General features: G+C 40.5%; 1 protein-coding gene across 1 annotated transcript in view; it reads left to right on the top strand.

Moving 5' to 3' along the window:
* Positions 1–129: 129 nt before the first annotated feature.
* PLPP3 (phospholipid phosphatase 3) overlaps positions 130–25,582 on the top strand; it is a 120,658-nt gene continuing 95,205 nt past the window's right edge. The window contains exon 1 of the mRNA XM_007947400.2: positions 130–268. Coding sequence (XP_007945591.1) covers positions 130–268 — 139 coding nt within the window. The remainder of the gene's footprint in view (positions 269–25,582) is intronic.

The following is a 25,582-nucleotide window of genomic DNA, read 5'->3' as shown; positions in this document are numbered from 1 at the left end:
CCCGCCACTCAGAGGAGCAGGGTTGACGGAGGCGGCGGAAAAGCCAACAAGCGACCCGGGCGTGTGAGCCTGCGGCTGCTGTCGCAGGACGTCTTAGCCCGGCAGGGTGCTCGCGCCGTAGCCAGAGCCATGCAAAGCTACAAGTACGACAAGGCGATCGCTCCTGAGAGCAAGAACGGCGGCAGCCCAGCCCTCAACAACAACCCGAGGAGGAGCGGCAGCAAGCGGGTGCTACTTATCTTCCTGGACCTCTTCTGCCTCTTCATGGGTGAGCCCAGCTCCGCGGTCCCTCGGCCCCTCTGCCCTCGGCGCCCGTTCCAGCCCAGCCCGGCCCCCGCGCGCGGGGCTCGGCGCTTGCTGGCTGGCTCCGGGCCCCGGCGGCCGCATTCTCAGGCAGCGCTTTGCCGCGGCAGCCCGCCCTCCCGCGCTGTCAGCTCCGGGAGGCCCCCGCTGCCTTTTCGAGGAGACTTCGCGCCGCTCGGGGCCCCGAGGCTCCCGCTCTCCCTGAATCTACTGACTGCTGGGCCTGTAAAGTGTGCTAGGCGTGCTTAGGTGTTCGGGGAGCTCTTTAAAAGTCCCCTCCGGTTGGAAGTCGTTTCGCGTCTTCCGAAGTCCGGACAGAATCGCGAGGAAGGTGTGGGTTCGTTCTTTCAGAAAAGGGGAAGTTGGTTGAACCATGATTTAGAGCCACCGAATATATAATTTGTTGCCATCCTTCCAAGTAAAATGGATCTCCCGGAGTGTTGGGCTTCTGCCTGGAATGGAGCTGCCTCCCGGCGGCTGTATGTAAACATTCAACCCTTCCGCCGGTGCCGCCTCGCTGGGCGGCATGCTAGCTCGCTCTCTTTTTTTTTTCCTTGCTTTTCTCCAGTACATCCCCCGGGATTGAAAGTGCTCTTCCGCGGCCTGGTGCTGGGTTCCGATTCAGAAACCCTTTCTTGAGCTCCTGCTGTGTGCCAAGTGCTAGGCAGTTTCATGGGCATCCGCCCTCTCCCTAACTCAGTGCAGTAGAGGTGAGCAGCCCCATTGCATTGATGAGGAAACTGAGGCACAGGGCGAGCAAGCCATGATCATGTTTTGTAACCGAAATTGCAGTCTCAGAGAGTTGAGGCACTAGCCCACTTCTGTTTTCTAGACTATTTGAAAGCCTCAGTTAGCAGAAGAGTGGGAGTCAAAGGAATGGCAGTGGGAGAATGAGGATGATTTATGAACTTGAGCGGGTGGGGGGGGGCGTGTTGGCTATTGACATGAATCTGCAGTAGTTTCAAGGTTGAAGTCAGCTAGGATTTTTTTTTTTTTTTTTTTAAGCAAATCATAGTGTAATGGAAAGCTTGCAGGACTTGTCATCAGAAGAGTGCAACTCTGCTACTTGCTGTGTGTGCAACCATACTACCTCACAGGCCTCAGTTTTCTCATCTGTTGAATAAGTGGGTTGAACTAGATGCTCTCCGGGGCTCTTTCCTGCATTAAGAACTCGGATTTGGTCCAGGAGCTGTTCTGCCAACTCTGCTAACTGAAGAAACATCTGTGTTCCCCCGTTCAGTCCCTTAAAATAGAACTCCTGCACCGAGACTTAAGTACCCTTTCAAAGGGATTTGTCCGTGCAGATTGTGTAAACTGGAGGCTTCTTGTGCTGGAGTTAGACTTCCCTTGTGTTCAGGAGGCTTTCTGTAGCCGGCTCCTTACTTCTGTAGTTTTCCCCAGACTTTGATCCTCCTGCCTTTGGCTTGATTGCCCATAGTAAATTTTGAAAGAAAGATGGGATTCTTAGAGTTTAAAAAAATACAGCATGCCACTTAACATAAGGGGAGACTGCTGAAGGTAAAATTGTGTTGTGTGTAAGGGAAGGAAGGTCACTGCAGTTCGGGTGGCATAGCCCATTCCCACCTCCCTGCATATAAATTAAACATGAAGATGCTATGTAAAGAAATTGTCACTGGGGGGCCTACCTTCCTGAAGGAGCCTGGTTCATTATTACAGTACTGTGGGACTGAGGAGTGCTTAAAGTTTTGTAACCAAACTACTGTGTTTTTGAAAAGACCCTCCCTGGTCCCTGGAGAATATAAGGAAACACTAAATATTTCTAAGCTGTTTGCTATAAACTTGCCTGGGGCTTCCCAGTGTTTACTCTGGTTTGCTTGGTTGCAGTGTAAGTTCTTTCTAGGGCCCAGAAAATTGCTTGTGCACCTGTGATGTGAATCCTAATTCTTCCTTTGTGATTAGGATTGCAGACTAGAACATGCTTGAACGCCTTTGTCAGTTTCATTGTCCTCCTCCTTCCTTCCACTCTTGTGATTTCAGAAGGCAATCACAAGAGATGGTGTGTTTTTACTACAGGAAAAAGAAATGGGAAAGGATTTGCAAAAGAGGCACATCTGCCAGCTATAGGTTGGTTAGCCAGGTACTTAGAAACCCAAAGATACTCTGTTGTGTATTGAAGATCCAAAGTGAGGTATATTTGTTCTGGTTTCAGTTCTTCATCTCTTCCAACTATCCTCACGTCCCCATAAGGCTAATATAAATAAACCCAGTTGTTTGTTAATGTTTGATCGCTGTGGTCTAACATTTGAACAAATGATTTAGTTTACCTAAAAAGTTAAGAAGGTATCAGGACTATGTATTTTATTATGAGAGGCATATATCTACTTGTTTTAAGGTATATATGCCCTATCATTAAAACCATGTTGACAAAGCCATTTTCAAATGGCTCTCCTAAGTATAGCCCAAAGTACAATGTTACTAATTAAATGCCTAACACCTTTAATAGGAAAAGCTGTTTGAAAAGGTAACTGTTTAATTGAGAAATTTAAGCAGGCGAACTCTATTTGGCTTCCAAAAGAAAAATTAATAACACAACATGTGATTTCAATATTCCACACACCACAGTCTTAAAAAAAAAATTGTTTCTACTTGGTTCACTTTTTGCCTGAGACTGTCAGTATGATTTAATTTTTATATAGTTTATTGATCATATGGTCTGGATTACAGGGCACTAATATATTAAGAAGAGAGACATAGTTTTCAGTTTATTCTCCCACTGGAATATATTCCAAGCTTCATCTCCTTGTATCTGGAAAAAATAAAAGCTGATGTGCTATATAAATGTTATGTAAGTGGAAATATGCAAGTAGTTTAACTTGTTTCACGTACCTTTTTGGAATATTAAATTCTTGGTGGAAAAAAAAACACCAAAAGTCCACTCTTGTTTGAAGGCTAAAAGAATTTGATGTCAGAGTACACTAATGGGAGTTTATCTCAGATTGAAAAGCTGTCTTTGTTGGCAACGTTGTAAATCTTTGCCTGAGACTTTCTGAACTTGACTTTGTTTTCCTGTCAGTCAAGCACTCTGCATTGCCTCCTGTTTTTTGTGTACTGTTTCTGGTGCAAGGAGTAGCATGAGCATGGCAGAGATGATTCTTATACCAAGAAGGGAGGAGCATCTACTTCTGTCAGATGTAATTTCTGTACGACTAGAATTACATTAAAATTAATTAATTTAATTTTGAAATGAATTAATTCAATTTATGTAGTCATCTTTGTAACTCCTGTGAAGAGATTATCTCCCTTTTGTGGTGAGAAAACCAGAGAAGAAAGGACTGGAAGTCAGTTTGAATTGAACCCTAATTCTCAGTTTAGCATGACTGGAGTCCATCTCTATTTCATTTTCTTACCTGAAGAATCCTGAAGCCCAGATCCTCATCAGTAAATGCTTAAACTAAGTGCAGAAAGTCCCATCTCTGCACATTACCCAGTTATCTGCATCAAGGCAAATGGATAAAGGTGGTACTACTCTCCCAGTCAGTAAAGGCAGGTCACTTGCTCTGTGGTATTGTTTTGATTTGGAGCTAGCTCTAGCATTGAGGTTTTGAGGGAACCTCTTTACCCCATGAAACAGTGGTTTCAAAGAATGAGCACACAGCAGCCCACGGTAGCAGTACAGATGCAGAGGTTTGGTAAATCCCAGCTGAGCTTCCATACCTGCCTCCTCCCACTGCCCCCTGCCGCCATGTAGTTAGTATTTATTGAGTGCTTCCTTTGAACCTGGGTCCCGTTTTTTGTCTTATATGCTCTGTTCAAAGCCCTTCATTCTTTGAGTTCATTTACTTCATCTGCAAAATGCTCACTTCATCATGTAGCTGTGAAGAACAGAAGAAATATTAGATGTGAAAGTTACTGGTACTTTCTTTCCCAAGACTTGGGCAAATGCAAGGGATTTATAACCAAGAGCCCCAGATGAAACTTTTGTGGTTGTCTTCATCTGTTGTATCTCCGAATCATAGGTAGACCAGACCATAAAATGAATGCTTAGTAATGATGTTATAGTGAAGATCAGAAACCATTCACTTCTAATAGGACAATGTCTCATTTGGCAGAAAATTGAAGATAGATGATTTCCATTCATGATTGATCTAAATTTAAGCTGAGAAGGCAGCCCTTAAGATGTAACAGAATTCTTAAGCACTTGCTTATTCTCAGGAGCGCTGGAGGCATAGTGGTTAAAGCATTTGACTGCTAACCAAAAAAAAAAAAAAAAAGGTTGGCGGTTTGAACCCACCAGCGGCTCTGCAGGAAAAAGATGAGGCAGTCTGCTTCTGTAAAGATTTACAACCTTGGGACCTCTACAGGGCAGTTTTCCTCTGTCTTACAGGGTTGCTGTGAATCCATATTGACTGGATGGCAGTGAGTTTGGTTTTGTTAGTTTTGCTTTACCATTGAATCCTCACAGTATACCCCGCAGTCTTCTTCAGAAAAGATTCTTTTGCTCAGAAGGACTGTTCCTCATTTGGCTTTTGATACTTGAAGGTGGGTTAGTTTAGTAATGGTAGGGGTGGAAGAATTGCAAGGAAGCAGGTGCTTAGTCAGGTTTGGTCTCAAAACCTTGACTCTCCCATTCTATTCTCGAACAAGGAAAAAAGGCAATGAGTGGGGTTGTTAGGTGCTGTTGAGTCGGCTCCGACAGTGACCCTGTGTGCAACAGAACAAAACAATGCCTGGTCCTTCTATATCTGACCCCATAGTTGCAGCCACTGTCAGTCCATCTCATTGAGATGGACTTCCCCTTTTTTGCTGACCTCCACTTTACCAGGCATGATATCCAGAAGGGAATGGTCCCTTCTGTCAACATGACTCTAAGTAGGTGAGATGAAGTTTGGCCATTCTCGCTTCCAAGGAGCATCCCGGCTGCAGTTCTTCCAGGATGGATTTGTTCGTTCCTCTGGCAGTCCGTGGTACTTTCAGTATTTTTCGCCAACAGCACAACTCAAAAGCATCAACTCTTCTTAAGTCCAGCTTGCACTTGCACTTGCACGTGAGGTGATTGAAAATACCATGGCTTGGGTTAGGCACAATGTAGTCTTCAAGGAGACGTGATGCACAAAGGGAAAGAGTCTCAAACAGGTAAAATAATAGATTATATCAACAACTATGCTGTTTAATTTGCTGGTTCCAGAAAGTCTCTGTCATTTCTTGATTTGCAATAAAATGGTTGAAATAAAATTCTAGAATTGGTTCCATATATGGAATACATAAAATCATCATGTGTTTTTATTAAGCACTACACTTTTAATAAGAAAAGGGACACTGGTGTAGTGAAGAGAATGGGGGACTTGAAATCAGGTGCTTTGGGTTCTAGTCTTTAGTTGTGTGCTTACAGACAGGTTGGTTTTCTATAGTTCTCGGCTCTTTCTGTTGGTAAAATGGATGATTAGGTGGGACTATTTCTAAGGCTGCCCTCAAACATTCTGAGATTCATTTCTAGTAGAGAGTGAATCATCAAAATGGAGCCAGAGACCTGGGTTCTAGTTTTGTCCTAGTCACTATGTTGCTGTGTGACTTTGGGAAAATAATTTTGACTCTCCTTGGCTATGGTGGTTTCTTGATCATTGCAACAAAGAGAATAGATCACTTATAAGATTCCTTTTGTAGGAGTGTTGGTGGCACAGTTGTTAAAGCACTTGGGTGCTAACAAAAAGGTTAATGGCTTGAGTTCACTAGCCGCTGCATGGGAGAAAGATGTGGCAGTTTGCTTTTGTAAAGGTTTACACTGTTGCAAACCCTATGGGTTTCTGCTTTGTCATTTAGGGTCTCTATGAGTTGGAATCAACTTGAAGGTAATAGATTTTATTTTTTTGGAAGACTTCTTTTAATTCTAGCAATTTTATGAGTCTGTGCTGGTAGATACTGTACTGTAGAAATCTAGTCAGTACTTCCCTTGGTGGTGCAGTGGTTAAGTACGTGGCTGATAACTGAAGGCTCAGCAGTTGAAACCCACCAGCTGCTCTTTGGGAGAAAAGACCTGGCAATCTGCTCCCATAAAGATTTCAACCAAAAAAAAAAAAAAAAAACTCTATGGAGCAGTTCTACTCTATAATATAGGGCCACTATGAGTTGGATCAACTTGACAGCACAAAACTTCTCTTAGATCATATATCATTAATTGCATTGTTATTTTTTCTTTGACAAAATATTTAATGCTGAAAATTAGCGTAAGTCAGTGTTAATTCTGGAGAGAAACTAAGTGCTGTGTTTTGTTGGAGTTACTCCAGTATGCTGAGAAATTGGCTAAATTTTTCCTTGGCTGAATATGTGTCCTTTTACCTGCTTCCTGAAATCGATGTTGTTGTTAGGTGCTGTGAACTCAGTTCCGACTCATAGCTACCATGTGTACAATAGAATGAATTAAGACCAGTCCTGTGCCATCCTCACAGTTGTTGCTATGTTTTAGCCCATTGTGGCAGCCACTGTGTTGGTCTATCTCATTGAGGGTCTTGCTCTTTTTAGCTGACCCTTTAATAAGCATGATGTCCTTCTATGGGGACTGGTCCCTCCTGATAGCATTTCCAAAGTACATGAGATCAACTTGCCATCCTCACTTGTTTGTAAGGAGCATTCTGGCTATACTTTTTCCAAGACGCATTTGTTTGTTCTTCTAGCAGTCCGTGACATACTCACTATTCTTAACCAGCACCATAATTCAAAGGCATCAATTCTTCAGTCTCCCTTATTCACTGACCAGCTTTTCACATGCACATGAGGCAATTGAAAATACCATGGCTTAGGACAGGCACACCTTGGTCCTCAAAGTGGCATCTTTACTCTTTAACACTTTACATAAATCCCTTGCAGCAGACTTGCCCAGGGCAATATGACGTCTGATTTCTTGACTGCTGCTTCCGTGGACATTGATTGTGGATCCAAGTAAAATGAAATCTTGACCGCTTCAATCTTATCTGCATTTATCATGATGTTGTTTATTGGTCCACTTGTGGATTTTTGTTTTCTTTATGTTGAGGTGTAATCCATACTGAAGACTGTAGTTTTTGATCTTCATCAACAAGTGTTTCAAGTCATCTTCACTTTCAGCACCAGAGTTGTGTCATACGCATATCATAGGTTGTTAATGAGTCTTCCTCCAATCCTGATGCCGGTTCTTCTTCATATAGTCCAGCTTTTCTGATTATTTGCTCAGCATACAGATTGAGTAAGTATGGTGAGAGGATACAACCCTGACGCATACTTTTCCTGATTTTAAACAATGCAGTATCTCTTTGTTCCGTTTGAATGTACAAGTTGTGCATGCTGAGAAACGGGCTGAATTTTTCCTTGGCTGGATAAATGTCCTTTCACCTACTTCCTGAAATTTATAGTAATCAACAAACAAATAAGTAACCAATCATAACAGGTTACTTCTCTCTTCTTTGTGCTGCTCAGTTTGTATGTTCAATAAATACGGCTTTTTAAGAACTCTGTAGGTTTTAATCACTTAATTTGCCATGTGAACCATAGAATATAAAAACAGATTTTCATAATCAACTGGTGAACAGCCTAGCCAAGCCACACACTGCATGGACTGCAATAAAGAAGTGAATCTTCATTTACTTGGTGAACCCTGATGACTTTCGTAGGATAGTTGAAAACCTCTGTTTTCTTATTGTCCAGAATTGCTATTTTTTTCTTCTTAACTTTCTGTGCTTTCTTTCCGTTCTTTTATAAAAGAGATACACAATGGTGGTACCTGCCTTTGTGGGAAACTGCTAAAGCCAGGGTTGGTGGCCTTTTCCACTTTTAGCCTTTTTGATTTCCTGTCAATTTTAGATTCCTTCTTTACACCTTCCTGTGCAGTTGTTTGGGCTGGCAAGCCCAGTTGGTCACAGCATGGTGTTAATGAGACCCTAGTCAAGGGCTTCTTCCCTGCGTAGGCAGTTATATTTATGGAGAAACCCAACCCTGTGTATCAGTTTAATTTGGTTGGAATAATTCAACATTATCTGAGGAATAATAATTTCGTTTTAGGAACAGCTGCTATGTCAATATTTCACAAACTGACCTCATAATAAGACCAATCTGGTATGAAATACAGATTCTCAGGCCCCTTCTGAGGGGATTCAGAGTCTGTAGGCTTTTAGGTGGGGCCTGGGATTCTATATTTTATAAAATCATCTATGCTTCTTATCAGGCTAGTTTGGGAATCTCTGTGTTGTTTAACAGCTGATGTCTGAAAGTCATTGGATTAGGTACTGAGTGGGCTTTTTGTCCCTCCCTGTAGTAAACGTTCTGGCATTCTCTGCATTATTAGGTTGTCTGCTAACATTTTCTTTTGTGCCCAGTGCATCTCTTTTTTTCAGTATAGAAATGTGAATGTAGATTATCAAGCTTGCTGGAATTCTGTTAAAAAAATTGCAAAATTGGCTACATAAAGTTAAAACATTCTGTAATATAAAATACAATAAATAAAATAAAAATTTTAAAAAAAATTATCTGGGAGTACAGGTCTGAAGGTCTCCTGTGATTTTTAGTGACAAGACTTTGTATTTGTCTAATTGCTGAGAAACTAGGATTTTTGTATGTATCTGGGTCCAAAACTGAGTTCTATATAGCTGAAGTTGCCAGCCATGTGACCTCTTTGGATAAATGAGGTCTTAAAATATATTCTTTTGAGATATTGAAATTTGTGTGTGACTTAAGGTGAAAGAAATTAAAATCCTGAATAAAGCAGTTGCTGTGGAGTTCATTCCAACTTGGAGACCCTATGTGTGTCAGAGTAGAACTGTGCTCAGTAAGGATTTCAGTGGCTGCATTTTCAGAAGTATTTTTTTTCTTAGCTTTTTTGTTTTTTTCCTTAGGCCTTTTTTCCCCAGATACCTCTAGGTAGACTCGAACTTTCAATCTTTTGATAGTAGTGTATTGCTTAAGGCACTTGACTGGTAACCAGAAGGCTGGCGATTCAAACCCACCAGCCACACCTTGGAAGAAAGACTGGGCAATCTACTTCCGTAGTGATACTGCCTCAGAAACCCAAGGAGGGGTCATTATGAGTTGGATCCGACTCAATGGCAATGAGTTTCATTTTTGGTTTTGGTGTCACAATGGTTAAAGGACTCGACTGCTAGACAAAAGGTTGATGGTTCGCACCCACCAGTCTCTCTGTGGTAGAAATGAGACAGTCTGCTTCTGTAAAGATTTATAGCCTTAGAAACTCTATGAAGCAGTTCTACCTTGTCCTATAGGGTCACTGTGAGTTGAAATCAACTGGATGGCAATAGATTTGGTTTTGTTTTGGTTTAGGATTCAATATCTTCATCTATAAAATAAGCATATCTAGTAACACTGTTAAGTTATAAAGCTCAGGTGAGATTGTCAATCTGAAAGCATTTTGAAAGTTAAGCGTTATACCATTGTCAGGTATTATTTTGCTATTATTATTCAAAATAATTGTATTTTCCTTTCTAGTTTCCCCAATCCTTAACGGTTCTATGAAATTCTCTTTCATTTTTTGGCAGCAAAGTTGTCTGAAATATATTAGGGGTAAAAATGTGCAGAGAATCCTAAGAAAAATCAAGGCAAGAGGGAGCACAAATGTTTTCCATTAACTGAGGAAAAGCAGTGCAAGGTTTCCTGACCCTGGCTGGAGAAGTCAAAGTGCAGGAACTTCAATAGCCTTTGGTGGTTGCATTCTTCCCCTTTGAAAGGGAGATGGCCGTGTAATCTTGAGACAAAGACAAATACACCTTAGGAAGGGAGGAGAGAATTTGGACAAATGCTCTGTTTTAGGGCCACCTCTTCTCTGTGTCCTTTGACAGACAGTCCAGGGAAAAGCCTAATTAAAAAGAACAGCAATGATGGAAAATAATCAACACTTTATTATTGATTTTTTATTATTTGATTATTATTGAAAATAATCAAGCACTCTCCATATTTGTTGGAGGAATGGAGGTACTGTGCCAGTTATCATATTATTCAGGCCGACCATATGATAAGGTATGAGACCCCTTTGGAAGACAAGGAAACTGCAGGTCAGAGAAACAATGTAACTTGCACAAAGGTTCCCAGTTAGTAAGCAATCACTAAATTTTTCTAATTTCAATCCAGGACTCTTTGGTCCACTTTGCAATGCAGTTACTACAATGAAGACTCTTTACTATTTCATTCCATATCATACATTTCATTTTTGTTGAGTCCAGATATGTTGTATACAGCCTAATGTGGAACATAAATATGAGTCCTAACTCAAGGTTCATATTGGGTAGCAAAGTAGAAAAAGTTATATATACATAATTGTAACACAGTTTAAAGTGTGGTGTAGAAGCCTCTCCATGGACAGAGAAAAGAACATACTATTGGAACAATTCTTCATTACCTAGATTCAGAGAATCTTTAGAATTTAAAAGTACCTTAGTGATTTCATTATCAACAATACCAAGGTCATTTTTCATCTCAGTCATAAAGACAAGACTTTTTGAGCTGAGGAAGGGTGGGAGGTCAGAGGAAAAGAAACACAAGGTGGGAGGTTGTGGTCAGATAGGCCTGAGTTAAATGTTTGGCTATGCTACTTGCCCATGATTATTAACTATATAACTAGGTTTTATAGTTACTTAATCTCTTGGAGGCCTCAGTTTTCTCCTTTGTGAAAATGGAATATGTACTTCTTGAAGTTGTAAGGATATGCCTGGTATAGTGCATAGTGCATAAATACTCAACAGATCTTAGTTTCTATCGTCATCATCATCATCATCATCATCATTATCAACATCATATCCTTCTCAGTGCCCTTGATACAAATATGGAGAACCTAAGGCCCGGGTTGTTAAGTCATTGTCCAATGTTAATAGAAGAACAAGGCCTCAAACCAAGGTCTTACCTTTATACCATTGTGCTTTTCTGATCTTCACTTGTCAAGTTTGAAGTTTGATATTATTCTTAAGGTATGTTCTCTTCTTTCTCTTGCCCATGTCCATTAAAAGAGGAACAAGACAAACAGGTTTAATTTATAATCCAAATCACTGGAGGTTAGCTGAGTAAGGACAGAATTACACGGGGCAAAGTAGAAGGATGAGGCAGTTTTTTGACTTCACATTTCTTCAAACTTGTTCTGGGAAGTGCTTATTACCAAACATCATCACTTATTTACTTGAATTTGGACAGGCACCATCTTTTCCAAAAGAAAGTATTTCAGCTACAGTGTCAGATTACCCAGTAAGCAAGGTAAGCACGGGCTTACTTGTGCTTACTTACTCATCTGTAATGAATAACTCACATTTTTTCACCACATCAAAGATTCTGCTTCTAGATATAGTTGGCATCTGTCTCTCTCTCAGAATCGCAGCACCTTCCTACAGAATGAAAGCCTCTTTTCAGATTTACAATCCCTAACAAGGACGGAGCTCTGGTGGCATAGTGCCTAAGGCATTTAACTGCTAACCAGAATGCTGGAGGTTCAAACCCACCAGCTGCTCCTCAGAAGGAAGATTGGGCAATCTACTTCCGTAGAGATACCGCCTTGGAAACCCAAGGAGGGGTTGCTGTGAGTGGGATACAACTCGACGGCAGTGAGTTTGTTGTTTGTTTTGTTTAACAAGGACGGAGTACCTAGTAAGCAAGGTAAGCACGGGTTTACTTGTGCTTACTTATCTGTAGTGAACAATTTCACATTTGTCATAATAGCCCATGTGAAACTGTTCAGTATAGATGAGTAAGTAAGCACAAGTAAGCTTGTGGTTACTTTGCTTATTTGGGTAATACATCCCTGAGCCAGGGAGAATAAAAGAAACCCATGTTTACTAAGTTCTTGCTTTTTAAAATCCTCTCCATATCTTAAGGTAGGAGTTATTCTCCTTTGACAGAGGAGTTAACTGAATCTCCAATTAAGTAATTTTCTGAAGAGCGTGCTTTAATTGGCAGTGCCAACATTCAAAAGAAGGCTAGGTCAGATTCTTGAACCATCCTTGCGAAACTTTTCTTCCCTTAGGTCCAGGTTAAATCATAAATTATACTGTGCATTAAAATTCTCAGATTTAAAAACAAACCAGTGAACACAGCACACATTAGACTGTTGGAAGCCTGTGAAAGGAATTTGTTGATTTCTGAGTGCTTTGAAAGTATAAATTGCAATCAGACTATTGGTGGTAAGTGTGTTTTTTGAGGTTTGTCACAAATTAACAAAATTACTGTGCCTGGAGAGTTTTGCAGAGAAATGCAAATCAGTTAAGTGCCTTATTATAAAAAGCAGCACACTTTGGTTCCTGTTTATGTATCCCCAAAGCATATAATACACATGATTACATTGACACTAAGGGAGCCATTCTTATTGATGGTTTCTTTATATCTAGCCCCAAATTAGTTTGTGATATCAATCAAGATAATTTCTTGCAAGCCTATTTGATTAAATGTGTGTTTGTACTTGTCTTTCCAAGCATAAGTCTTGTCTTCAAGAGATGGAGTTAAAAAATATTTTCTTAAATGAAGAATAAAATTTTTTACTGTATTTTTGGTGAAAATATACACAGCAACACACACTCAGATTCCACCATTTCTACACATAATGTTCAGTGATATTGGTTACATTCTTCACATTGTATCAACGTTCTCATTATTTCCACTGTAGTTTCTCAAAGAGCACAGTACTCAAGGATGGTGGTCCTTACTTTTTGCCTTAACCTGCTATTTGGTTAAAAGGTCACCCCATGAGATAGTTTTGCTTGCAGGTGTAAAGAGTATCTCAGGGTAAAAATTCCATGGATTCCTTAAGTATCAATGGGCCCAGTAAGTCTGGATTCTTTAAGAATTTTAAGTTCTGTCCCACAGTTTTTCCCTTTCTGTCAGGATCCACCTATTGTGATCCTGATCAGAATATTAGGAAGTAGTAGTTTGGTACCATCTAGTTCTTCTGGTCTCAAGATAGAGGAGGCTATGGTTCATGGAGACATCTAGTCCTATAGTCTGCCTCCTTTTCTGATTCTTGGGTTTCCTTTTTTCTCCTTTGCTTCAGATGAATGGACACCAATAGTTGTATCTTAGAAGGCCATTTATAAGCTTTCAAGACTCCTGACACTACTCTTCCACAGATGTTTTTTGAGTACCTACTCTATGCTAAGGAGCTCTGGTGGCATAGTGCCTAAGGCACTTGACTACTAACCAGAAGGCTGGCGGTTCAAACCCACCAGCCACTCCCTGGAAGGAAGATTGGGCAATATGCTTCCGTTGTGATATAGCCTCAGAAACCCAAGGAGGGGTCACTATGAGTCGGGTCCAACTCCATGGCACATAACAACAACAACAACTGTGCTAGGCACTGAGAGTTCCTTGCCCTTAAGGAATCTCCAGGCTAGTGACTGGGAAACAGACCTGTGTATATACAAACACTAAATTACACACAGGAGCTCTGATAGCATAGTGCCTAAGCCACTTGACTACTAACCAGAAGCTGGCAAATCGAACCCACCAGCCACTCCTGGGAAGGAAGGTTGGGCAAGCTATTTCCTCCATAGTGATACTGCCTCGGAAACCCAAGGAGGGGTCGCTATGAGTCAGAGACCACTTGACACGAGACAGGACTCACACTCAATGGCACATAACAACAAATTACACACATTTTGGAAGGGCGGGGTTGCCGTTGCACCTTGGAGTTAGGAACTTTGCTTGAGGACATGGGGCTGGATCTTAGAAGAAAAATAGTAGTGAAGGTGGTTGTTGTTAGTGGTGCAGTAGTGAAGGATGAGAAGGTGTGGCAGTAGAGGGACCAGTAGGTGCTGAGACAGGGAAGTGCAGACATGTTTGGGAGGGGAGTAGTTGGAGGCTGCAGCAGCCTAAGGATTGTGTAACTTGGGCTGTGTGAGTGGGAAAGGAAGACACTGGAGATGAGGCTGGAGAAATCAGTTAGAACCAATTTATGAAGGGCTGTAAATGGCAGGCAGCTAAAGAACTTGAACTTTATTTTGGAGAACCAGCAGAGCAAGTCATTTATTTTTATTATGGAAAATTTCAAACAGAAACAAAAGATGCTGAAAGTTTTTCATGGGGGATTAATCTAATCTCATTCTTGTTTGAGAAAGATTACTCTGGATTTGAGGGCTGGCAAGTTGGAGGCAGAGCAGCAAGACCAGTTGGGAGGTAGGTGAGAGCAGAATGTAAGACAGTAGCGTAAGGAAGTGAAGGCATGGGCAAAAAAGAGATTACAGGTAGCTCCTGATCTCCGGGATGGGGGCTCTGAACTGAGGTGCTGAAATGCTTTAAATGAAATCTTTATAGGAAATTGAGGAAATCCATATGGTGGGATCAGGAAATACTTCTTCTTGGTCATAGCCTTTTTATACAAATGTGGCTATGAAGTTCCCTTTTTTTGGGGGCGGGAGGGGGAGCTCTGCAATTTTTCATTTCTCAAATGTCCCTTAAAATAAATGGGCCACTAGAAATCATCTTGGCTCAGAGAAAGGATTTTTCTTGGATTGTAGTGGTTTTTTTAAAAACAGCCGTATTGAAATATAATTGACATATGTAATTAACCTATTTAAAATATACAATTCAATGATTTTTATTATGTTTACATAGCTGTACAACTACCATTACCACAACCATTTTTAGAACATTTTCATCAACACAAAAAGAAACAGTGTACACATCACCAGTCATTCCTCCAACCCCCTTAAGCCCAGGGGAACCCCTAGTCTATTTTCTGCCTCTATAGATTTGCCTATTCTGGACAGTTTATATAAGGAGCTCTGGTGGCATAGTACTTAAGGTGTTTGACTGCTAACCCGAAGTTCATATAAATGGAATCATATACTATGTGGTCATTTGTATCTGACTTCTTTAATTTAGCTTAATGCTTTCAAGGTTCGTCTATGTTGTAGCATAAATTAATACTTCATTCCTTTTTATGGTCCAGTAATATTCCATTATATAGATATATCATGTTTTGTTTATCTGTTTATCATGTGGTAGACATTTGGTTTGTTTCTACTTTTTGGCTGTTCTGAATAATGCTGCTATGAACATTTGTATATATTTTGCTTGATGTTTCTTACAAACTTCGAAGTGGAATTACTGGGTCCTATGGTAACTCTGAGGAGCCCTGATGGTGCAATGTTTGCTAACGGAAAGAAAGGTCAGAGTCCTGAACCCATCAGGGCTCCATGGGAGAAAAGACCTTATGCTCTACTCCTATAAGGACTACAGCCTAGGAAACCCTATAGGATAATTCTACTCTGCCATACAAAGCTTCTGGGAGTTGGAATCTACTCAACAGCACACTACAATAACATGGGAGTTCTGGGTTTAATTTTATGAGGAACTGCCAAATGTTTTCCATAGTAGCTGTACCACTTTAGAAATATCTTAAGATTAATTGAAGTATGTAAAGAGAAAATACAAAAGTTTTACTGAACAGCTTTGAAATTAACATATTCATGAAAGTACTATAGTGTAGCTTTGTTCTTAGCAGCATTTTTCCACAAAGAAACGAAGTTTTTAATCAGTTTAGCAGTGTCACTGGGTTTAAGATGAGTGAGTGGAGAACAATAAAGCTGACTGAGGAATGGATGCTGGGTGGTCAGCTAGACCTGCCTACCCACTGAGTAACATACTTCCACAAAGCAGATTCCTGCAGCAAAAAAAAAAAAAAAAAGAAAATGCTTCCACAGAGTACCTTGAAAACATAGATTGCTAGGGCCAGCTTTGCTATATTTTTAAGGCCATAAAGTAGAAATCTATCTTTTCAATTCCTGATTAGGTTGATTATTCACATTCCCCCACCCATTCCACCCTGGATTTAGGGCTGTCTACACAATTACAGTCTCAGAAATTGAAGTGACCATAGATCTGGTAGACGTATACAGGATTCCAGGAGATCATAAATTGTATAAGACACAAGCACAAATCCTTAGGAATTATTTGGAGCATCAAATCATCAATGCATGAAAAATCAAGCTATAAGTGCATGCAAAATTAAACCATGGTTATTGAAGAGGGTGAGGAAAGGGCTCTCACACTTATCACATGCTATCTCATTCAGTCTTTCTAATGACAGTGTTAGGTAGGTGTCACTAACTTGGATTTGCCAGCCAGAGAGGGTGAATGATTTGGCCAAGGCCACACAGCTGATGTGTCATCAGTTTTGGGATTTGAACTCAAGCTTGACTAAATAATGACAATTCGTAGTGTTTATTGAGTGCTAGCTATGTTAAACAGCATACATGGATTCTCTTATTTCATACTCCCAGTGAGACTGTGGACTTTTTATACTTTTATCTCCATTTTACAGAACCAAGGTGCAGAGAGGTTAAAAATAATCTGCCATAGGTTATGCAGCTAGTGAGTAGAGGAGTTGGGGTCAAACCTCTTGAGGCAGTTCTTATCCACTAGCACTAATGCTTATGTTCTCCAAAGGCGTCTGAAGCCCAAACTTTTCCCACGACTTCACAGACTTTCACACTGGCAGCACATGATTAGTTGTCCAGGATGAGTGAGATTTGTGATTCCCATCTTGGTTTCTCTGGACCTGTAAAGATCTGTTAGGCAATCATGGAGTATCCTATGCTGTTTGCGACACTTAAAAATTATCAAATGTATACTGTATATTTACCAATGATTAACTTACTGAGACTAACTCAAAGGATCAGCCTTTGATGAGACCTCTCAGAACATCAGCCTTTTGCACTTGTATTTCGAATGACACATACCAGTTCGCTCTGGTCTTGCTGGTTATTTCTGCAAATTAGGAAATGGGATTGATACTTTGTATGCTTGGATTAACAAAAGTAGAAAATTGTCAACTTTGAAATACAGTTTCCTGGGAAATGAAAAACATCTTCCACAAAATGAGCCACACAGGGAGGGGCACAGGGACTCTGAGGGATCTTGGTAATAAGGTTGGACAGCCTGAAATGGACAGTTAGTGAAGAAGAGCACCGGGGCCTGAAGCCATCTTGGGAGGTGCCCTAATGGGAAGAAGGACTTGAACTGGACCATTTGTGGTTCACATCAGGCAGTGGTAATAGGTCACTCTGTTAGTGACCCATTTGTACCACGGGCCTGATATGCAGTCTTTGCAATTTGGTGTAACCTTTGGGTCATGTTGGGAAATGTTGAGTTTCTCTGGTTAGTGGCTGCGGATGCAGCTCCTTCATTAACTGCAGTAAATAGAACTTCTACCAGTAGCCTCCTCCCCACAAATGACCCTCATTGTTGTGAAGTTAGCAACCACTGACAGGAAGTGGCAGAAATGCTTCTCAACCACACAGCGGATTCCATTAGACACTTGCCCAAAGTGGCTGTTTTGGTCAGTTTGGCTTCCGTAGGTTTCTAGGGAGGAATGGTCTAATACATTATTTCTAATCATTGCATTTGTCTTGCTGTCATCTTGGCCTTAATGAATATTTTGATTAAATGCACAGTGCTGTCTTTTGAAGCAACTGTACAAACTGTGATCATAGAGAGGAATGTCTAGCAAGCTGAGTTTTTTTTTTTTTTTTTTTTCAATATTACCAACTTTATTAGAGTCTTTTCTTTAGCTGGCTTCTCATTTAAATTTGTTTGGAAAGAGTGGTTTAATGACACCACAGGAGAGATGGCAGACTGCACTCATCTTTGTGATCCTTTGCTTTGAAAAGGTTTGTATGCAGGCATTGTGTGAATGTGGAATTCCTAGAGAATTTAAAATATACTTCTTGGTTCAAAGCATATAAAATATAGGCCTTTCAATTCCAAGGGAAAATAAACTATCTTGATTTTAGGTTTAGTTTCCCTTAGACAATTGATGGAGTTGAAGAATCTTTAATTACGAGTTTTGCCTTATGTTGGTTTTTTGTAGTTGTACTTGCCTTAGCTATGAAATCCAAACGTTTATTATTAATTAATAAACCCTTTCATTGAACAGCTATATTAAATGTATGCATCTGAGAATTTGAATTTAAATGCCCTTTCTTGCTTCAATTAATTTTTCACGCTCTAGATCTTCAGCTCTCCATCCCTCACAAGCAAACAAAACACCAAAATCATCCTACCAAGAATGTAATTTCCTAAATGACAACTGGATACAGATGGGAAATTGACATTTTTGAACACTTACCTACTCTATAGTTAGGCATATTCACGTATCTCATCAAATCATACAACCTTGAAAAAGAGATAATCTTCTAACCATTTTTATAGATGAGACAATCGCCAGTCAGAGAGGTTAAGTGATTCACCCTGGATCATAACTAGTAAATTGTGGAGCATCTGGTATACGAGCAAACCACAGTTTATGTGCTTTTCACCAGAACTGACACTCGAGTCTTTCACTGACTACTGATTTTAGTGATGAGCATATGAAGAAAGCAAACAAGTCCGAAAGTTTTAAAATGAAATGATCAGGTCTTGTGAAGTGTTCAGGTTTGATTTGAGGTGTAAAACCTTTTGCCCTGGCCAATATGATATGTTTCTTTGTATATTCCTAAGAGGTTAGAAACTTAGACGCACATCCTCCAGGCTGGAGGGAAGGACAGGAACTTACCTGGTCACTGTGAGTCAGAATCAACTCGATGACAGTTGGCTTTTTAGTTTATGTGACGGGCAGTGTGCTGGGGACTTTGCACGCGTGATCAACTTACTAGAATTTCACAACCCTAACAAGGAAGAAGCCTCAGTTAGTTGGAGCTTCATTTCATTTTTCTCATAGTTTGGTCAGCAGTGCCTGTACTCAACTCTCTCTGGTGGGTGGCAGCACATTGTATTAATAATTGAACAAGTTAATAACTAGCAGAGATCTTTTACTAAGATTCCACAGGAAGTGCTTTGCTAGAATCTGCTTTGAGCTGGTTACTTGAACCATGCATTAAAATTTCACTGAAATATATCAGAAAGAATCTCAGCTCCAGTTTTGTAAGAAAAGGTTAAAAGTCATGGCAAGGAGAATACTTTGCCAATTTCACACTGAAATGGAATGACTTTTTCTCCAGAGGGGTAACAAGTTCAGATTGTCTTACTAATTCTTCCTTCCTCTTATCAGTCTTCTGCAAAGGAGTTAAAAAGCCAGGGAAATGCAACATTTTGAGTGAGGGAGCCTGGAAAAGGCTCTGTGTATTTCCCAGGCTATTGTAGGACTCCTATTCAGCTGGGATTTGAATGGTGGTGTGATTAGCATGAGAGCAAGTGTATAAAGTAGGTCTTTTTCCCCTTTCCTAAAAGAAGTTTTGTGGCATTTCTTTTTCTGACAGTGTTGGCATGAAGCTTTGACAAACACAAACCCATAGAAAAGTTAAATAGGATTCAGAGCAGGCCCATTTTGTACAGATCCTTCACACTTAGAATGCAAAGCAGCATAGCAGCTGGCAGGAGGTACCTTGGATCATCAGCGTTGTAGCAACGGCTGTTCCTCTGCTGTTGACCATTGTTGCAAAGGAAATACCCACTAGACCAATGGGAAAGTGTATCCTTGACTGTTGACCATTCTGTTTTCTGAAAACTACAGATGGGAGCACTACTGAACACAGCTATCTTATCTATCTCTCCCTATTTATTGAGATACAGAGCATTGAGGGAGATGCAAAGAAATACAAGCGGTGGATCCTGCTTTCAAGGAGCAGATGAGGAGAGGAGAAGATGGATGTACAAATATTTGATGGAAAAAGCATGACAAGGGTCTTGACCTGATAATTAAATTAAATTTAAAAAGTACAGAATCTTAGAGGCAGCCTGATATTGGTCTGAGCTCCAGTCCCAGCTTTTCTATGCTAGCTGGTGACCTTGGGCAAAACAGGTCACTACTGCTCCATCGAAAATCATAAACCAGGGTGAGCATCATTCCCTGCCTAATACAGCTGTTGAGACCAAATGATATATATGACAATGCTTTGCAAACTGTAAAAATCATATTTGTATAATGAACTTTTTTTTGTTTTCTTAATTCACTCTCTCCTCTCCATTCTCCCTATTTTTACCCTTGTTCATCTGGATCTGAAAAACTTTCTCTATAGATTTCATCTCTAGAGTGATAGTGTCTCTACCACATATGCTTTCCACAAAGGCTATTCAGGAGTTATTGTTACGCAATTCCAGCGCAGCCTCCTGCTCCTGGCCCACAAGAGCTAGAGGCTTTTCTTCACTCAGACAGCTGCTGGCTGCTGAGGCTGGTAAGCCCAAGGTTGACAAGTAAAAAGGCACAGTCCCAATGTTACCAAACCACATGGCAGGCCATTCATTCAAGTCCATTGGAAGTCCCAAGGTCAGCAGAGCATGGCAGGCTGCTGAACAATGACATGGCTATGTACATGATCATGTAGGCCCTTCTTTTTAGAACGTGACTTTGTCAACTACAGAATAAACCTCTTAGTATAACGTTTGAGATCCTTCAGAATTTGGCCATCCACCCGTTCATCCTCGGCTCTTTCTGCTCTCCGTTCCCTTGCTTGCCACCCATCTACATTCTCACACACACACACATACACACACAGGCACACACATATCACCATTCTGTGACTCTGCCAGGCACTTTCCATGGCATTCCTTTTCTTTGCTTGGTATATGCTACTTACCTCCTGACATTCACTTCAAGTGCTACACTCTCTATAAAGTGTTTCCCGATTTCCTCAGGATGGAATTAATCCTTCCTTTGGTTTTGGGTTAAGTAGCATAGTGCCTAAGGCATTTGACTGCTAACCAGAAGGCTGGTGGTTCAAACCCACCAGCCACTCCTCAGAAGGAAGATTGGGCAGTCTACTTCTGTAGAGATGCCGCTTTGCAAACCCAAGGAGGGGTTGCTATGAGTTGAATCAACTTGATGGCAGTGAGTTTGGGTTAAGTGGTCAACTTCTGACCAAAGGGTCAGTGGTTTGAACCCACCAGCTACTCCACAGGAGAAAGATGAGGTAGTCTGCTTCCATAAAGATTTACAGCCTTGGTGTGGTGGTTAAGTTTTTGTATCAACTTGGCTAGGCCTGGTTGAGTGTCTGGGCAGCTGGATGTAGTATTCCCCATGATAAGACTGGTAATCAACTCCATGGTGGAATCTACTGTGAGCAGCTGAGTAGCTAGCTGTCTTAGGGAATGTAGTCTGCTTCCTGTATATAAGCAGAAGGCTTGGGGAATGGTCTCTACCTTATGGCATGCTTGGACTCTGCATGTAGCCATGTTGTTGGTCAGCAGCCTGCCGTGCTCTGCCGACCTTGGGACTTACAATGGACTTGAATGAATGGCCTGTCGTGTGGTTTGGTAACATCGGGACTGTGCCTTTTTACTTGTCAACCTTGGGTTTGTCAGCCTCAGCAGCCATCAGCTGTCTGAGTGAAGAAATGCCTCTAGCTCCAGTGGGTGGGGGGCAGGAGGCAGAGCTGAAGCCCAAGGTTGAGGGGCTTTCACCCAGCTCCTAGAGCCTGGCACTTTGAACTCAGATTTAAAGCCTCCAGACTCTAAGAGAATAAACTTCTGTTTGTTAAGGCCATCCCATTTGTGGTATATTCTTGTCAGAGCGGCACTAGGTAACCAGACCACTTGGAAACCAACCCTATGGAGCAATTCTACTCTGACCTGTAGGGTCTCTATGAGTTGAAATCAACTTGATGGCAAACATATTTTGGTTTTTTGATTTGGGCTCCCATAGTATCTTGTGTTGACTTTTCTTACGGAAAATTTTCGAGTTGGTTTTATAGCTGTGTGTAGTTTTGTCTTAAAATAATATGAGTTCTTTGGATAAAATAGATGCTCAAATATTCTTACTGGAAAAAAAAAGTAATGAAAGGTTACTTTAGTCAAGGAAAGGTTTATAAATGGAAGGAAACTTTCTTTGTTGGTTAACTGGGAGGGGAGGGATGGGAACACTGCAAAAAAAAAAAGCATTTGACCCATTTCACTTTAGTTTTGTGCATTTCACTGTACATAAATTATATTTCAACAAAATGTCTTTTAAAAAAGTTACTTTAGAAAGTATAGACAAACACAAACAAAAATAAAATTTTTGATTCCTATTATAGTGCAGTTGGGAGCTCTGGTGGCATAGTGACTAAGGCATTTGACTGCTAACCAGAAGGCTGACAGTTCAAACTCACCAGCCACTCCTTAGAAGAAAGACTGGGCAACCTACTTCTGTAGTGATGCTGCCTCGGAAACCCAAGGAGAGGTCGCTATGAGTTGGATCCAACTCGAAGGCAGTGGGTTTTGGTTTTATTATAATGCAATCCTGGGGTAGTGACTGGTACAATGTCTCTTTTTCTATAAATGCCTGACTTATTATTAAGTATAATTATAAAACTAAACCCTGGATGCTTAAGACATAGTTTCTGTAAGTCCGTGTGATGAAATGGGAAAAAAAATTCACTTTTGTAACAGCTCTTATGCTAAACTATTGACTGACATAAGAGGCTTGGAAGAAGGCGACTATAACGTAATAGCAGTTAGGTTATTTTAAGTTTACTTGGACATTCATTTGCTGTTTTGGACTTGGTTCACAAACTGAATTTGTGCTAACCATGATAACTTCTACATAATGTATATGGTGGTTGTTAGGTGCTGAATCTATTGTGATTCAGCTATCCTGTGTGACAGAAAAGAACTGTCCCATAGAATTTTTCTAGGCTGTAAGTTTTATGGGAGCAGATTGCCAACTCTTTCTCCCTTAGAGCACTAGGTGGGTTTGAAATGCCAGCCTTTTAGTTAGCTGTCAATGCTTAACTTTTACACCACCAGGGCTCCATATAACATTTAAACCACCTTAAAGGCTAAGCCTGTAGTTAGAATGGATGATCTTTCTCACCTTGGTCTTACCTTATAGAGGGCTCTGAATGGGGAGAAAAGGAACCTGTAGGGTAAAGAAACTCAAACTTGGAGTCAAGAAATCTAGGGTTTATGCCCTAACTTCATCATTCTCTTAAAGGTCATCTTGGCCAAGTGACTATTCCTCTCTGTGACTCTGTTGTTTCATCTGTGAAATGTGACAGTTCAATCTTACAACATGAAGAATTCTCTAGTTCATTTGCCCAGCTGGGCACTTTGAAATCTCTGTTCCTTATAATCACATGAAGACCATATTTACATTACATACTTGTTCTTAATGCTGGCACTTCAGAGGTATTTAATTCATTGCTTTTACCTACTGGTAAAAGGCAGAACTTAGTATGCATGTGTACATGTTTGCCTGTTTTTGATATTTATCTGCTTCTTGCTATTCTGAGATAGCTGAGGTGGAAAGACAAAAAAATGTCTGATATGGAACAACAAGGAACTAACATTATAGAGCCCTTTATGTGTTACCAGTGTTTCACATGTTTTATTCAGTCTCCATGGTATTTTCATGGCTATATTGCCCCAGTCTTACAGGTGATAAAATTGAGGCTTAGAGAGGTGAAATATTAGAAATTAATTTCAGACCTATGTGGTGGTGTTCACAACTTAGCTTTTGAGATCATTTATTCCATCCTCCCATTCCCAGGGTGCACAACCTCTCTAAATCATTGTTCCTTGGCTGGGATCTAGCCCCTGTTAAATAATTCTAGTAATATGAATTTATTTCTAGGGGGCGGCTCTAGTTGTTCAAAAGGTTGTATTGATAGAAAAATCTGCCTTCTTATAATTTTAACCCAGCATTGACTATATTTGGAACAGTGTTGGTTATTAATTATTAGCATTAATAATATCACTAAGTTTTATAATTAAGTAAATAATTGAATAGATGACGTTGCTGTGTCATGTCAACAAACATTCATTAAGCACCTTTAATGTGCCAGCTACTGTGTTCAATGTTAGAAATCTAATGATGAATTTGATGTGGTCCTTGTATGATTCTTCTGAAAAGGACCTAGGGCAGGTGCTGTTTTAAAAGTACAACATGTATGCTGTGCAGAAGTAGCTATGTTGAAGGAATTAACTGTTTGGAGTGGGGTTGCTGGGAAAGAACTGAGAACATTTTTGAAAGCAGTAACCTGTTTGGTCCAGAAGAAATGCCTGGAGATCTAGTTCTGAAAAATCTGTCATTGAAAACCACATGGACCACAAATCTACTTTGACACACATGAAATTTCCTTGAGTCAGAACTGATTAGAAGGCAACAGGTACTGCAGCCCATTTGGACATACAAATTTGGAGAATGCTGCTAGACACCATTGTTAAGGAAGGCAGTACACTGCAGGCATTGCACTTCAGCACAGTGGCTCCCAGCTCTGACCAGTACCAGTGATCATGGTTTGGCAAAATTTTATAATGTGGGAGGTGGAGGGTCCATAGGTAGCATTCAGAGTTTTCTTCCTCCTAAAGGGAATGCATGGCTTATTGCCTCAATGAACAACTACATCCCTTGCCATCAGACCAAAATAACTGGATGGTTCTGGCTACCATTAATGAATATTTTGATCAAAGACCCTATAGAAGAATCTTGATCAAAAGGAAGGAAAATGTGGAACAGAATTTTAAATTCCATGAAAGTCAGACTTTCTGGAGCCATTGAGGCTGGATGAACTCCTGAAACTATTGTCCTATAACAAAGAGTAGTTTAGCTTAATTAGCAAAGTATGTCTTCCTTGAGCATTGTGCTCTTTTAAAGAACAATTTATATGGTATCAGATTGACAACAGCAAATTGAAAGGTCAGATAGGAAACGTAGAAGGCAGTGAGTTTATGTTAATGAGGGAAGAACAATTTAGAAAAGAAGGGTGAGAATCGTTGCACAACTTGAAGAACATCATCAATACTGAGTTGTATGTGCAGAAATTGTTGAATTGGTGTATGTTTAACTGTGTACATTTTCAGCAAAATTAAGGGAAAAAAAGTTTTCTTCTTCCTATCCCCAGTTTAGTCCCTGAGTGGCACAAATAATTAAGCATTAGACTGCTCACCAAAACCTCCAACCTTTGGGTTGACAAACAAGTGTGTTGACCATTTGTACCACCCAGGAACTCCTAGATTTATGCTGTTGTAGCTGCCATTGAGTTGGTCCCTTACTGATGGTGAGCCCAGGCACAATGGGATCGGACAGTTGTAGTCCACAGGCTTTTAACTGGCTGATTTCCCAGAGGCAGATAGCCAAGTCCTTTTTCTAGAATGTCTTAGTCTGGAAGCTCCACTGAAACCTGTTCAGCATCATAGCAACATGCAGGCCTCCACTGATAAGTAAATGATGGCCATACTTGAGGTTCATTGGCCAGGAATCTAACCTTGGTTTTCTGTATGGAAGGCAAGAAAAGACTCCACACCTAGGACAATGTTTGATAACTGGAGGTCATAAAATGTATTGAATTGTTGAATCTGTCACAGTATGCTACACAAGAGAAAGATAAAGAGATTCGTGTCACAAGGTTCCAAAATTTAGCTCAGTGCTATAAAGTGTTAAATTTTTTTTTTTTTT

This window comes from Orycteropus afer, unplaced genomic scaffold (genome assembly GCF_000298275.1).
Source record: "Orycteropus afer afer isolate SDZICR_OR568_19922 unplaced genomic scaffold, OryAfe1.0 scaffold00183, whole genome shotgun sequence".
Classification (NCBI taxonomy): Eukaryota; Metazoa; Chordata; class Mammalia; order Tubulidentata; family Orycteropodidae; genus Orycteropus; species Orycteropus afer.
The sequence above is the reverse complement of the archived record's forward strand: the minus strand, read 5'-3'. Positions and strand labels throughout refer to the sequence as shown.